The following is a 16,724-nucleotide window of genomic DNA, read 5'->3' on the forward strand; positions in this document are numbered from 1 at the left end:
AAATGCTATCATCGGCTTGAGCATGCACCGGAAGGTGTATTGCATCGCGATAATGTTTCGTCGCCTTCGATGGGAAATTCTCCGTATCAGACACCAAAGAACGTTGCTAACAATGTGATTCGGAGAAAATTAGGATTAGAGTGCTCTGAGAATTCAACACAAATCGCAGAACTGTGCAACTGAGACACGTCCAGGTCTGGTTCCGCTTCAGCAAAATCGGAATCCAATTACAACTTACGTAAGTCATGAGAAACTTTCAGAAGAACTAATATTTCTCATCCCGTAGGTTCTTTCATCGACAGTTTGTAATTAATTCTAGCAAAAATCCTTTGAGAGCAATCCCTTCCTCATCTTCTGAGCCGACACACGCACTACCGGTCGACTTATGTCGCTGCGTGTACGTGTGCGTGTGTGTGTGTGTGTGTGTGTGTGTGTGTGATCCCTAGTGAAAACACAAATTCAAAAGTCCAAGCAGTGCCCGGCGGACGGAGAATGAATAACGTCTCCGTTCGGGTTTTGTGGTTCTGTAGAAAAGCGATCCCAAAAATGGAGGAAATCGGTCGGCCCTCATCCGGTCTGCTGGTTGTCAGTGATCCGGGCACCTACTACCCTCAGGCACTCCCCTAGGCCCTTGTGGCTCGGAAAGCGGCTGATAGTGCGATTGAAAAGCCTCCGTTGATCGCCAACACAAAAGCTTGTAAGATGAGGGCATTTTAATTATAATACGATTATGGGCTTTACCATTTGCCTGCGTCCATTTGGGCCGAGGGTTTTTCCATGCCATGGAAAACATTTGCCCATCCGTCCCGTTCTCCGGGGTTACCTTTCAACGGAAACGGAGTGGCTTCTGCAGCCGGCAGCTCGACTGTTTTGGGAAATTTTAATCGATCTCCCAAAGCCAAACACAATTCCCCTAGTTGGAGTGTATATGAGCCATGTTCGGGTGTGCGCTGGAGGGTGGAAGAGAAAATGTGCCCATTTGGGGTGGGGCCTGTATGTTGAATAATTAATTTTCTCCTTCACATCCTTGCGGCATCCAACCCGAAGGGTTCGGACGAGAGCTCGGGGATTGGATTCCGTCGGTTCGTTACCATCGCACAATCGGTTTAAACAACAATACACGTACGTCGCAAGGCACGAGCGTAGGAGCTGGGTGGTGAAACTGATTCCACCCACATCACCGGAAGAAAAATGAACAGTGGTTAGGTGTGTGGCGATGCACGAAATATCGTTTCCGTTTGTTTGCCGTATCTCATCGCTTGGAATCCGGTTTTAATTTGCCTACCTTAGCAACGTGCATTGGAACGAGCCACGGGGGGTGAAATATTAATCTGCGACCCTTCACCCCCATCCATTGCCATGCATACATCCATCCGGAAAACGTGCTACCGGTGAAACACGCAGCCGCTAAAGCAGCACATTAATAATCATGAAATCATCTCCCGGGAGACGCTTTTCGCAGCTAATCCAGTTAGAATTAGTAGCGATAAAAGGCAAATATGCACGGCATCCTCCGGAGGGAAGAGAATCGCTCAAGCAAATGCGAAGGTGGGAGGCACACGCTCGAGTTTTTGACGTAAATGTCTTGAGCGTGCTCCGCGGCAGCGGATCGACCGAGAGGACAACCCTTCGCTTGTTGGCAGGAATATTTGATGAACTCTCGGTGAACAGTGAACTGTGTGTGGAGACGTCAGGTTTCCGTGTGTTTCATTCTGACGCAGCACACCGACGGGTTAATGACACGAGTGGTAGAAAGCCGTTTGAATCCTGCTACAAATCCTCCACAAAGAAACGCTTTCAAACGCGACTGTTCGGTGCGGCCGCAAGGCTTCTCGCTTCTTCCGAGCCCGTTCTGCAGCACGATGCTACCTAAAAGCACAGTCTAAAAACGTTCGGCTCACTTTGAGCAATAAGTGAGTTAATATATTTCACGGAACGTTCGCGTCCTGCAGCGCCGCGTGTATCATTTGCATAAATGATAAGGCAATTATCAGTGTTTAACAGCGCTGACTAGCAAACTCTCACGAACTGACTTCTCCTTCCCGCGGGACCACAGTGACGGGTTCGGAACTGGCAGGTCGCTCCGCGTGACTTTCGAGCGAACAATAGACGGACACGTGTTTGGGTGAAGGTGCGTGCGGCTCGATGCTTCCAGCGGTGGTTCGATCGGTACTAAACTATCATAAGCGGCGGGCCAATTTGGGTCCCATCACTCGTGCCAGTCGCTCCCAAAGGGTGGGAGCCAATGTGCTAATTAGAGGACTACTTTATGACTGGAACAGCACAGTAGCTAACACTGAGTGGCTCGGTTGATCGTCAGAGACCGGGCGTCTCCATCGCGTGCATACAGGAACCGTTCACTCGGACAGTATTGCTCTCTTATTCCAACACAAAAGGGCATCCAACACAAACAGGCATCATCATAACACAACGATTTATAAACAAATTTGGTAAAATTTTCAGGGAAAATAATAAAGAAAAGGAAGGATTTAGTCCTCTTTTAGAAAATCAATTCTGAGCACATTGAATCCAGACTATTTTGCAATATGTTGAACGCCCCGGCGATGCTCGGAGAAGAAGAGATTGAGAAAAGAGTTATTATTTTGAATCTTTAAATGAGGGTTGGGTTTTAATTTAATTGTTAAAATAACAGTAAATTCAAAATGTTTGTCAATTCATCGATTTAACCGTGTTCTATAAACCCTGTGGTATAACTTTGGATACACCTGGATGGATGGATACACCTTGACACATGTGCTTGTTTTGTTTGCGTTAGTAAAACTGGATTTCAATTGGTAAAATTTAGTTGGTTTTATCAAAACATCGTGATCAAATAAATCTTCAACAACATCTGCAGTGCTTGAGCTTAATGTGTGGAAAGTTTCGACGGTTCAATATTGATCGAGTTTTTAGTGTACACAAAACTCCATAAATAAAAAAGCTCAAATATATATGTAATAGATAGTTTCACCCCACAATCAAGTATTTTTCTTGCTTTTCCGTTTATTTGACAGTCTTGTTGGCCATATTTTGTCGAATTTAACTTTTCACGTGAGATTTTTGGAAAATAAAATATATTTTTCTCAATTTTCGAATAATAGAAGCGATTCATGCGAGTTGTTTCTGTTCTGGAAAAGTCATTCAGCCGAAGTGAAAAACGTTGTTCTCTAAAATTCTATTGAATACCACACACAAAATACCCTTCATACCCTTTTCTAGCACCATCTGTCGATGGCGAAATTCGACATTTCCGCAAAACACAAACCCAATTCGTCCATAAAATCGGTCCAAACGCCATTCCGACAAATCGCTCCGATGATTTACTTCCGCTGCAAATGCAAATCACAATTCTGTCAATTCAGGCCAGGAAAAACAAAATGTGCTGTCGTTACCTACAAGTCATGTTTCCTGCCATAGAACCCGATCAGAGATGGTTGGGGGGAAGGAGGTTTGATAGAAAACCCGGCGCACTCTATGTAGGGCCATATCTCGTCGTCCATTTGTGCGCTCCCGTCTCAGATGCTCACTTCGTTGTTTTACACTCTAGTCTATTTTTTCTACCCCTGGAAAACTGTGTACAATGCCAGTCCCACGCTCGAAGGAAGGAAGGCGCCCGGGAAATGTTTGCATATTTGCCGTCATACCGGCCGTCTCCGCTCGGAAGCTTGACGAAAGTGAAAGACAAGCACTCGCCCTCGTTCGATTGGACCTTCGCTTGTACTTGCTTGTGTCAACCTATTTCCTCTGAGCAGCAGCACTCGGTTGGAATTGTAGTTCAGTGACGACGACGACAATGACGATGGTGATGAATTGTGAAAAAGAGTTCTTCTCGTTCCCTTTTGCCAAGGGAATGCGAGCGATCCGGAAACGTGTTGTTTGAGAAACCGGCCGGCTGGTAGTGGTTGGACGAGGGTGGCAATGAGCATTCCTTCTTTCCATTATGGGTGGCCTGGTTTTGGCGAGTTCGGAAACGATGTCTTCAATCAAATCAAGTCCAGTACGCCCAAAGCGAAAAAGAGGTCAGTTCATCGAGACGCCGTCTCAAGTGCGCTGGAAGCGATGCAGCATGGATTCTTTTGATCTAGAAAACAATCGCTCAGCCATCGTTTTCCTCCTCTTGCGTCACAGTGGCTTATGATAAAAGCATCCATTCGAGGGTCACCAATAACATGTTTGCTGCACTTTGTTTAGAAAGGATTTGATGAAACATTTAAACGGTTCACAGTAGAGCGCCCTTCGTCAAACGAGCCGAAGAACAATCAGACCCCGATCTTCGTAACCATTCTGCAACGGAGATAGTAGAATGCATCTTGGGGTCGCTTGAGCTGCCTTAAAAGAAGCCAACAGCTCCTCCGGGGATGCATTTCGTTTCGTGGTCAAAGGCCACAGACACCTAACATTCCACGAACGGGATCGGGTTGTAGGAAATGTCTTGGTTGAAAAGCCACCGTAGAATGTAAAATGGCAACCCCCGGGCTACACTTGAGGCAGGTTTCACAATGCATTCCAGTCAACTGGGCCGTGCTGCTCCTTGATTTATGCTGTCAGTTGTGCTCGTTTATTTGTGCTACCTTGCGCCTGGCTCCAGTTCGGGTGGCTACATGGGCGGTGCGTGTGTGATTTTGTGTCGAACATGGTGGTCGCATCGATGCTCTGCATTCTCGAACCGGCTGAGAGATGGTTCGGTAGATTCTCATTCTTTTTTTTTTTTTGGTTAAGTTTCCTTGTTCACCGCAAGGCTGCGGTGCCTTCCGGGGCACGTCGTAACTTATGGCTCGAATGGCGTCTTGCAAGTCACCACCACCGACGCCGTTTCTAGCTGCTCGGTGACCCGGTTACCGCAGACTGCTTGATGGCTTTTCCGAGCCATTATTCACAGTTTATTGCTGTCAGCAGGAGGACAATGATGACAACGTTCGTCCCGAAGGGCGCCCGGACCGTTGGCCCATGTGAGTGAGGCTGAGCAGATTCTACAAATTCCATCCTCCAGCGTTGTGGTCCTTCTCAGCTGCCTGGGCATAAATTGGGCACAAAATTTATAATATTACTCAAAGGTGACACCGAGCGCCTCAACCATTTGTCAATCCATCTTCGTGCATTTTATCGCCACACATCCTCGTGCCACGCTTCTCATATTCTCGGTTTTCCCGCCCCTGTACAGATCTTTGCTCCGCCATGGACCCCGGACAGTCCCACCTATCACTTCCAGGTGGTTGAGGAACAACCGGTCGGGACGATCCTGACGACGATCCAAGCAACAGATGCCGACTCGACGATTGCCGAGTACCGGATGACAGAGAACGGCTTTTTCGAGATCAACAACGCGACAGGTAGGTTCTCTCCATCGGCATGGTGCAAACAGATGCACCGTCCCGGATGCACCAGCACTTTATTGATTACTGGCAGCTTCGGCATCTGTCGGCTCGGCGGAAGTCCTCGACCTCGACCGTACACAGTTCCCGCACGAGGAAGCGAACTTAAACGTGCTCCATAGCTACTTTCCGACGAACTATTTATCGATTATTTATTCAATGCTATCAAGATTCCGACCCGGAATGGGCAAGCCATCGCTCATTCCGTTCAGCGTGCGGGTCTCGTTATCATCATTATGGGTCGTCCATAAATGGGCGAACTGTAGGCTGGGGATGACGGGACGCTGCCATAACGTTTGCATCCATCATTGTTCTTGCGTCGTGGTATTTGGTGCGCATTTGGAAGTTCCACTAATATGGATCAATATTTTAGCCATGCTAGGCATAATCCAAAACCATACGGTCGCACGTACGAGCCCGGTTAATCGCGATAATTAGTTCCGGTCCGGGTTCGCAGAGCGCCCGCGATTCGGCTGTTTGTCACCTCGCAAACTCGGTTAGCTGAACGGCTTTGGTCTGATTAGGCTTTCTAGCGTTTCCAGCCACACCCCAACGCATATGAAGGGGCAGTTAAGGTTGCGATATGTATGCTACACAACTAGTTTTGTGGGGAAACATCATCTTTCATGTTCATTTCATCTTCGCTATGTCTTTAAGTAATCTGCATAAATCTTGGAAAGTGTAATGTTTTTACTCATCTCTAACTTTTCTGTTCTTATCTGAAATTTGCATTTCGATAAACAGTTATGACTCAAAAAACATGGCCCAAACTCATATAAATCTATTGGTACATATATGTAGAGGCGGATTAATTGTTCTAGAGGCCCCAAGCAGCTACAAGTAGGCCCCAAAAACATACATTCCAAAATTTTTAAAATTTCAACTACAACTTTCAAATTTTCCTCAATATAATCCCATGTTTTAAATGCCAAAAGCCTTATTTTCAAATCCATACTTACATACAAATGCGAAATCATTTTTGCGAACTTTCCAGGAGAATAATTTTTCACGAAAAAAATTTCCTATTTGATGAGTAATTTCATTTTTTCTAATCTAATTCTAATTAGTTATTGAGTCTCTTGACAAAAACCAAGTGAGTTTTGTGTTTGAGAAAATTCGAAAAGAAAAGGTTAGTACAATGCAAAGCATTGAAACTGTTGGAAATGTGCAGGGCATTTACTTTTCCTAATCCATGTCCATTATCCTCAAATTGTTCTGAGAATTTTCCTCTTCTGTTAAATAATCTTTACACTTATCGCTTTTATATAAGATAGTGCATCAGTATTTTATATTTTGACTTCAAAAAACCAAAAAAAATGTGACGTTTGGTGACCTTCAAATCAAACACAATTAATTTGCAAATTTATCACGCATTTGATAAGACATGCAACTTTTTTGAAAAATAATAAAATTATTGCAACATTAAAATTTAAAAACAAATGAGCAAGCGGACTTGGTAACCCTCGATAACTCGGGCCCCAAGTAGCTACTTAGTTTTTTTATCTTATTATCCGCCTCTGCATATATGTAGCATTAGCATTATCCGAAATTTTTGAACCAATGAAACAAAGTTTAATTTTATAAAATTAATCGTTTATTAAATATGTAGTGTGTTCACTAGTCTACCCACTAGTTGATTTATCCAAAAATAATATAGGTTTAATTAAATAATCGATGTTTTACCAGGGAAACTATCAGTGGAAATGTATTCGGCCCAGTTATTCGAAGTATTCAACAAAGCTTCATTTTCACCGAAAGAATTTTAATTGGTTGTTGAAATACCATAATTGGTCAGAATTTACCAAGAGCAGAATTTACGCATTAATTAATTCACAAGTAAATCATGGCTTTCTATGAGTTGCAGCCTCGGTATTATTTCTAAACTTATGAGTTAAGGGTTACTAAATGTTATTGAAACCATTGTCCTTTTCTCATTATTTCATGTTTTTGTGGAGTTTGTAGATGGAGTAAACATGTTACAGAATGTGAAGGTTCAGTGGGTCCACTTCCCATTTCGTTCCCTTGACAAGGCAACCGATTCTACGAAAGATCCGAATGAACACCCCCTAATCAGATGCACCATAGATGAATTAACACCGAGCCTGTCCGATGCAACACCTCGCAATTGTTGCTACGATGTAGCTTCGGTTCGAACGAAGCAAAACGGTTGTTATTTAATCATTCTAACCTTATCATAGGCGCCCAACAATTGGCAAATTCACGCTGCACCAGTCATTCTGAATGCAAATACCAGCTGTCACCAGGGAGCGACTCCCTGTCGAGTGTTCTGCTGGCATGGTTAGCTCGTGTCAATGGTTTCAAAATAATCCTCTGAAAGAGCAACGGTGTTGGACCAGGGGAGTGTCTGTGGAGGCTCACTGAAAGCAAGACATAAATGGAGCCGATAATTTATGATATTTCATTGCCTACCAAGCACCACTGGTTATTATTGGGCAATGCAAGCCGGATCCAAACAGGCGTTAATAATCGACGAAATCGTTTCGACGTTTCTCATTTCTGCGAACAAATTGTGGCCCTGTCGTTTATCGCTCCCGGGTGAGGAAACATAAAGAGGTGTGCGGGGTCGGGCAAATTTGACATTCTAATTACGTGGCGTGAAAAATTAACGCACGGCTTGGCGCACCGTTTCCACTCGTTCATTGTTTCATTGTTCGGTCGCTCACAGGACTCATCCAGACGAGGACGCGCATCGACTACGAGGCGGTGCCAGTGGTGCAGTTCAACGTGACCGTGGTCGATACGGGCGTCCCGCAGCTCACCTCCACCGCCCAGATCACGGTGGACGTCGTCAACACGAACGATAACGATCCGGTGTTCGAGCAGCCCGAGTACTCCATGCAGGTGCGTGAAAACAGCCCCGTCGGCACGCTGGTCGGGGTGGTGCGGGCGAACGATGCCGACGCCGGTCAGTACGGCCAGCTGACGTACGCGATCGTGGGCGACCACAGCGGGAACTTTGCGATCGATCCGGATACTGGCGCCATCACGGTGCACAATGCGTCCGCGCTGGATCGGGAGGTGGAACAGGAGGCAAGCCTGACGGCGATAGCGACGGATCGAGCCCCGGAAGCGACGAGACGATCCACCACCGTCCCTGTGCAGATCGCGATCCTCGACGAGAACGACAACGAGCCAACGTTTTCCCAGCAGATCTATTACGCGACGGTTGCGGAAAATGCAGCGTTGCATCCGCCGGCGGCCATCTTGCAGGTAAGTGCTGCGTCCTAAAATGGAATAAAATTATACCAACATTTTAGTACAACGTTTTTTCATGTCCTTTTTTCGTTGGAAATTGTATCGTCAAACAAATGAAAAACAACTTATTGAAATAGAATACTATAGAACAGAAAATCATAGAATTTCAATAGAAAACATGTAGGAAGCCACAAAACTAAATAGTTTTGTGTCGACATAGATTATTACTACCATGTTTATGTTACACATAAAATGTATTCAGGCTTTTTGAATATTCCTGTTTTTTTTTAATTAGTTATGAATTGTTTAATTACGAATGTATCATTACTACATTCTCTAGAATTCTTTGCATCTTCAAACTTTTCCGTTCCACGGTAGTGTTTTCAATGTTTTTTCGTGCTTACCCTATTTAAGTAAAAATGGGGAAAACATATCACACAATTTGGTATTACTAAATTCAAGGTGTTTTTGCAACGCAATGAGTTGAACAATACCCTTATAGAAGATAGTCATCAGGAGAATCTAATGAGAACCTTGAGTCGTCGGATACTTAAAATTAACATTTACACCATTTGTAAAATATAGTTTTGAGTAAATTTATTGAATCCTCATGTTCAAATTATTATTTTCCTATATCTAGGAATAATCATATGCCAATAATAGAATAGTTACTAAATGTTTCCTTGTCTGCTTATCATTCAATTTCAACCACATCGTTTGGTTATTATCTACGAAAAAACATACACTTTCCATTAATGGAATCTGTATTCAATTCCCTCCCGTCAATAGGTCACGGCGACAGATCCGGACGAGGGCGCCGCAGGAGACGTCAAGTACGCCATACTATCCGACACCGTCGGGGGCATCTTCCGGCTCGATGCAAACTCGGGCATACTCTATCCCGGTGCCAGCTTAATTGGAAAAAGCGGTAAGTTAATGGAATGCTCGCGCTCGTTAAACAACGGCCGTGCCTAAAATGGCCGCAGAGTCCGTTGGAAACGGAAAAAATAACGTTAAAACATCGGAAAACAAAGTGACAGAGCAGCACGGGACGCATCACGGCAAATGTGTCACGTGTTGCGAAGATCGATGACACCGGCGATGCGCGACGATGGACGTGTTTATATCAATTGATTAGCCTATGATGAAACGGGATGTCACTGCGCCATCGGCGAGCGCGATTCCGCCCTCTCTCTCCCGCCCATCGCTAACCGCACACGAGTCCTTCTTCTTCTTCTCCTTCCGCAGGTCAGTACCGCATCGAAATTGAGGCGCGAGATGGACTCGGTTCCGGACCGCACAGCGACACCGCCACCATAATGATCGAAATCCAGAGTATCAATCAGCATCGGCCCGTGTTCATCATGCCGGCGCTCTCCAACGCCACCGTCGAGATACCGGAGGTAACGAAACCCAACAAACTCGCCGTTAGAGCCAAAGCCTATGAAAGGGGTAACGATGCATACGAGAAGGGGTGGGGAGGAAGAGGGAGGGGAGGGGGATGTATCAATGCAAGGAGGTGGGGAAATTCGCGCCGAGCATTGGCTTGATACGCTCTCTGTCCGGCACGGAAAACGGTGCGTGCTCCGGACCGGCTTACCCTAGGCTTCCGTGTTTAATTGAGTTTTTCATTAAAATTCTATTGGAAACCGTCACCCTCCACGTGTACCCAAACTCACCGCCCCCATCACCCACATCCGAGGCAACGGGCGGGGGAATGGGCGAAGGACCAACCCGAAAATGGTAATATCGTATCGTGTTGCGCCACACGCGCACACACCAGCGGATGCGAAGCTAACGGTCGGTGTCGATATCGGGTGGTATAAATTAAAACGTCCGATTCTGTCGTTCACGTGGGGTTTTATCTTCTCCGTCACCCTTTGCACCCGGTCCCGAACCGTTGCAGTAGAATTGCACAGCCTTTCCCACTCGCGGCCACCCCGCGGATGCATTGGCATGGCGCTTTGAATGTTTGATATGCCACATCCCAACGCGGACGGTATTAGCGGTCGGACCGAGGGCCTTTTTTTGCAGCCCCGAAGGCTTTGCGCGAAAGTGGGTGACACAGTTCCATGCAGAATATTACCATTGTCAACGGGTAATGTTCGCGGTGTTGCATTCCAACCAGCTTAGGCACAGTTGGGAGAAGGAATGCGATTGAATTATAAATCTCCTGGGGATGCGTGCTGTTTTGAAACCGAGATGCAATTAAAAGCATTTTAATTTTATTACAACAGTTCAATTTTTACAGTTTTTTTTTCTATAAGAATAACAAATTAGCAGTGTACTGTTTGTACTTTGATATTGCATTTCAATTGATAAACGAAATTACATTTGTTTCAGTAAAGTCTCATAATGAATTTTAACTGTTTTCATTTTATTTACAACCACGTTTCTTTAAAAGCAATATTGTAAATAATGTTTATTTGGTGCCTTTTTCGAAAAAAAACTTGTGTTTGTTTTTACTTCCATTCTATAGGTTGTTACTTTTCATTATTGTTACATTGTCGTTTTGAATGCTCCTAACATAATATTGGACGAGGACTTTAACTTTCACCTTTCACCACAATTTTACTGTCAAATCGCATTCGACAACAGCATTCTTTCTTCAAAATCGGAACCGAGCATGCTCCGTTTTGCTTTTGACTGGTAGTTTTGTGTCAAAGTGGCGTTTTGCCTATTTTTTGCTATGTTACTTGCAACATGCTTTGTTCATTACTCTAAGCTGAACAATACGCCAAATTCAAACATAAAAATGTTCAAATGACTGCAAAATGAATTTGGTAGAACTTTGTTTTAATTTGGTTATTACTCGAGCGTGCAGAATTTTTATGTCAAATGCCCTGCCAGAACCTATTTTGTGAAATTCTGAACAAAAATGGCAGTAAAAGTCCTCGTCAAATAAGGGTATAGCTGGCAACCAACTGTATAAACGTATCGTACCAAATTAAACTGCAAGCCATCGGGCAATATTCAATGACACTTCCTCACGGGATAAAAGCCACTCATTACCTCGACTTTATTTCCCACCCACCTAGAACCTGGCCACCACCGACTATCTCGTAATGACCGTCAAGGCAACCGATAACGATTCCGGCGCCAACGGCAAGGTGCTGTACTATCTACAGGTATGTCGGTCGAATCTGCAATGCGGTTGCGGCCCGAACGTTCATAACTGAGCTTCGCCTCTCTTTGCCTCTCATCCCATTTCGCCCAGGTGAACAACCAGAACGTGCAGGAAACGGAAGAGTTCAGCGTGAACGAGATGTCCGGCGAGCTGCGTATTCGCCGGCAGCTCGAGCGGAAGCGCCAGTCGCGCTACGAGCTGATACTGGTCGCCCGGGACCAGGGGACGCCGGCCTGGTTCGAGACGTTGCGCTTCCTCACGGTGCTGCTGGTGGACGTGAACGAGAACTATCCGGAGTTTCCGGACGCCTCGAACCCGTACAAGTTCTTCATCACAGAGAACAGTGCGCGCGACATACGCATCGGTAAGATACAGGCCTTCCTGGATGGGCCGAGCCCACCCATCTTCTACTACATGCTGCTCGGCAACGAGGACGGTGCGTTCTACGTGGACAAAACGAGCGGCGACCTGTACACGAACCGCTCGGTTGACCGCGAGGAGCACGACGAGTACATGCTGTACATTCTGGCCAGCAAGCAACCGGATCTGTACGTGAGCGAGCACGAGCGTGTCCTGCTCGCGACGGAGCAGCTGGAGCGGAACGCGACCGTGGCCAAAGTGTGGGTGCACGTGCTGGACGTGAACGACAATGCGCCCGTCTTCGGGCGCGACCTCTACCGGGCCGGTATCAGCGCGAAGGCCTCCATCAACGAGCTGGTGGCGATCGTGAACGCCACCGACCGGGACCTGGGGGTGAACGCGACGCTGGACCTCTTTATCCGCGGCACCTTCCTGTACAAGGACGGTGCGAGCAAAACCACCGGCAGCATCGTGCCGAGCCCGTTCGCCATCTCGAAGGATGGGCGCGTGGTGACGGCGAACTATATGGCCGAGTACAACCAGGATCGGTTCGTGCTGGAGATCGTGGCGAAGGAGGTGGAATCGCCCGAACGGGAGGCGACCGCCCGCGTCCACGTGTGGGTGTTCAATCCGGAGCAGCTGGTGCGCATGATTCTTTCGCGACCGCCGGCCGAGGTCCACCAGGACCGGGAGGAGATTGTGTCCGAGCTGGGAAACGCGACGCAGCGGCTGATCATCGTGGACGAGATACGCTACCACGTGGACAGCCTCGGGCGCATACGGATGGATTGGTGCGATATGTACTTCCACGCGGTCGACACGACGACGCAGATGATTGTCCCGGTGGAGGAGATCCTCCGGGAGATCGATGCCAAGTATGACTTCCTTCAGGTATGTCTCCGTTTATGGACTCTCCTCGAAAGTGGTTTCTTATCGACTTGAACTGCTTATCTTTTAGGACTACAATGCGGGATTCTCCATCATGAATGTTGTCCCGGCGTACGCCACTACGGCGCAGGACAACTTCGACCTAGCGCTGGCCGCACTGATCGCCCTGCTTATCGTACTCTTCGTTGGAGCGGTTAGCTTTATCGTTCTCTGCTGTTGCCTAAAGCATTGGTAAGCCTCCTGTCGGTGACGTGGGCTTTCAACAACCATTTTGTTTACATGAATTTCCGATGTTCTTACTTCCAGGACTATTACGATACCGAGCGAAACACGGCGTAAAGATGCACTGATCAAGAAGCAGATCATAGAGGACTTAAACACAACGGAAAATCCTCTTTGGATCGAGCAGTAAGTACAATATCGGTGCTCCGTGACCAGAATGAATAATGGAATGCTGTCACCCTTTTATCCCAGGAAGCTTAAGCTGTACGAAGAGCAGGAGCTGACGATGCAGGTGTTTTCCGAGCCGGAAATGTCCCAGCAGCAGTCGATGAACAACTCCAACAGCTCGCAGGACCCATCCTCGCAGCTTTCGCTCACGCTTGGGCTCGAGCATCAGCTGCACCATCCGGCGTCGGTTCCGCTCGGCCACCGGAGGGACTCGTACGACATGTCACAGGCCGGTGACAACACGTACGCCACCATACAGCCGCGAAACTACGGTCCCAGCAATCTCAGTACGGTGCTGGGCAGTGGCCTAACACCGACACCGGCCGGGGTGACCGGCACGAGTGCGACCAGCTCGAGCGAAGTCGCGGACTACGCCACGTTACGCAACAACCGAGCGCCATCGGTAAGCGGAATCTAAGGTTATGAAACTAGAGCTCCTCCTAACGATTGTTTTCCTCGTCTTGCTACTTCCTCTAGCAACTGTTCGAGTTCCGGGGCTCCACGTTCCAGGTGCAGCAGCCCGGTGGAGGTGAACAGCCAGACTACGTCACGGAGCTCATGTAGGACGAACCATGTCACCGCACCCGGCAGCGACGACATCCACCAACCAGCATGGAAGTAATACGTAGTGATTAGTTAAGCTAGGATAAGCTAGGATCGGGGTTTTTTCAAGTCTATGTAGGGGTTATTTTTAAGCGAGAACATTTGACAAACTTTCACATTCCGGCAAGTCGTCGTCGGCTGCTCGACGGACACATTACTCAAGGAGCGACGGGATTGAAACACACGCTGGACGGGTTAGCGCGTTCGGTAGATGTAGAGTTTTATTTGTACTTTTATTCTAGCAAATACGGAAATCGATCGGAATTGGGAACGGCTGCTCAAATGCTGCTTCCCGAGATCTGGCAAACAGATTGCAACTATGAAAACACAAGACTTTGAAGGGAGGGCGAAGCAATTTTCAGCAGAGTGGCGGAACCCCCGGACGGTATGTGAGGACGGCTCAGCAGACGGGCCGTAGTTATGAGATTACATGATAGAGACAATAAATAGGTTTTACTGAAAAAAATCATCGCATACTCACAGCACCGCACTCGATGTGATGTACCCGAGCAGTATCAGTGTCACCTAGGGGACACAAACTGGAACGTTTTCGCTGCACCATACAACGGTTTGCCATTCGCTTGACCCCATGCCCTTGGCGTGCACCTTTACTTTAACACGTTTGCGACTAACGGTGAAAACGATACGTTCACCAATTAATTTATTCTCAATCATTTGCGCGCCCCAAAGCTGTCCTCTTTTTCCCTCGTCCAACGTCGAGGGCCTGTTTTAATCCAACATTATGCAACATTATTGTTATACATGATGAAAAAACAACACTCCCCGGTCACATACACGCATCCACACATCGGACAGTGCAACACGTCAACCTTTAGCCGCTCGATTGGTGGTCAATTCATTAGTCGCCCGCAATTTTATGCTTCACGCTCATTATTCTCTTTGGTGTATTTTTTCATCCCCGGGACTTATCGCGCTCGGGCTCAAAACCTCAGGGAACGGGAAGCTCCATTTTGGCGTTTGGTTTCCGATCCTACCCGGTTAATCATTTCCGATCCCACCGGTCCGCCCCTTGCAGGGAAGGACGCAATTTAAGCCGCGTTAACTTTAACCTCATTTTCATTCATTATTATTATTTTCGCCGCAGTTTTTAATTGAAACATCGCATTTTATGTATTCAATTGAACAAACGTTGGGAGAGAGGAAAACACAATGAAAAAAAACGTATAGCCTCGTAATTGTATGCGGACTTCTCATCTCTGCAGTTCACCAGAGTCGGACAGTTCATTCATCATTCGTGGCCTTTCGATTGGGATTGATGAACGGTTTAATGTTGATGTACCAACTTTTATATTGTGTTGTACGATGTTGATAAATACACATCTGCGGTTTTTTTTTCGGTAAAATTACATCCCAATGGAGTGATAAAATTGGCAAATGTTCTTTCCCCAGTGAAAAGATACTGTCAAATTACGAATGCATTTGATACACCCTCTCTGCGTGCTATATAATAATGCATCTCAAACTCACCGACAATTTTATGCTCAGCACTAGGGGACACGGTACCGGGTAAGCGAATGGCAATCGGTGCATGGCAAGCAGATTGTATATAATTACATTAATGATTGAAAATGTTTAAAAATGATTTTAAATCAATTACACGGTCCAGTGGTCGCAATCTTGTTGAGGACCGAATCAAGCCTGTAGGGAAGCGCGGAAAAATGGAAACGAACGGCGTACGAAAGTCAAACAGCACAGCGAGAAGCAAGTGAAGAATAAATTATCGCCAGGAATGGAATTTATGATTTTCAGTGTTGAACGACCGTAAACAACGGCTTACAACGGTATTGGACATCAAAATTGAATTGCATGTTGAGAACAATGTACAAAGTAGCAAGGACACAGAAATTATAATAACAGCACTCAAGCTAGAGAAACTTGTTTCGTTATGTAAAAGTTGTACTCTACGTTGCATTCGAGCGAGAAAAGTGAAATCAGTGTTACGTTAATCGACACAACTAACGAGTAGGTTGTGTTGTGCGTTATCTCCTCTTTTCAACTAAGTGCGGGGTTATCGAAACTGTTCCCTTGAGGTCGGTTATTTTCGTTACATTTTCTTTTATTCTAATAGAAAAATAGTTATTAGAACAGAAGTATTCTTCTCTGTGCATTCTTAATGATAAAGAACCGTGAACCATGGTTTCTGTACAGGACACGAAGTATGTTGTGTGGCGAGGGAAAAAAAAAACAAAAATCTGTGCTAAAGTATCGAATAACAAATTTGTTGTAAGAAACTGTCATCAGTATATCAAAAACGACGAAAAATAGCACGCACACACGTACACCAGAGTAAAAATGGTAACAAAACATTTAGGGAAAATACAAGTTTTTACACAAATTGTGGTCCATTGTTTTACAGAATGGGATTCGTTTAATGCGTTATTCCGAGTTAATATCACAAAATGTTTTTATCAGTGGCTAATTCGAATGTATGATTTGTTTGGAATTTTAAGTAAAAATTAGATTGTACTTACCATTTATGCTACCTTCATTTTCTTAAGCTTTAACTTCTTTACAGATATACATTGAAACGAGAACAACGAGAGTCGAGAAAATAAATGGTAAGAACTAAAGGCTGTTGAGCGAATTGTACTCTATTTGCAATGCGACGATATCAAACCCAAATTAAACTACATTTACGTATTTCACGAATCATATTTGTTAACTCTTTTTGTCAAATTGAAGTGAAT

At 45.9% G+C, this 16,724-nt stretch overlaps 1 protein-coding gene across 1 annotated transcript in view; it reads left to right on the top strand.

Annotated features, from left to right (window-relative positions):
- LOC131286950 (cadherin-87A) overlaps positions 1 to 13,977 on the top strand; it is a 63,603-nt gene extending 49,626 nt beyond the window's left edge. Inside the window, exons 11-20 of the mRNA XM_058315960.1 lie at positions 5,162 to 5,330; positions 8,059 to 8,603; positions 9,378 to 9,516; positions 9,837 to 9,991; positions 11,627 to 11,716; positions 11,806 to 12,966; positions 13,034 to 13,194; positions 13,270 to 13,371; positions 13,438 to 13,816; positions 13,891 to 13,977. Coding sequence (XP_058171943.1) covers positions 5,162 to 5,330; positions 8,059 to 8,603; positions 9,378 to 9,516; positions 9,837 to 9,991; positions 11,627 to 11,716; positions 11,806 to 12,966; positions 13,034 to 13,194; positions 13,270 to 13,371; positions 13,438 to 13,816; positions 13,891 to 13,977 — 2,988 coding nt within the window. The remainder of the gene's footprint in view (positions 1 to 5,161; positions 5,331 to 8,058; positions 8,604 to 9,377; positions 9,517 to 9,836; positions 9,992 to 11,626; positions 11,717 to 11,805; positions 12,967 to 13,033; positions 13,195 to 13,269; positions 13,372 to 13,437; positions 13,817 to 13,890) is intronic.
- The last annotated feature ends 2,747 nt before the right edge of the window (positions 13,978 to 16,724 follow it).

The sequence above is a fragment of the Anopheles ziemanni genome, chromosome 3, assembly GCF_943734765.1.
Source record: "Anopheles ziemanni chromosome 3, idAnoZiCoDA_A2_x.2, whole genome shotgun sequence".
NCBI lineage: Eukaryota > Metazoa > Arthropoda > Insecta > Diptera > Culicidae > Anopheles > Anopheles ziemanni.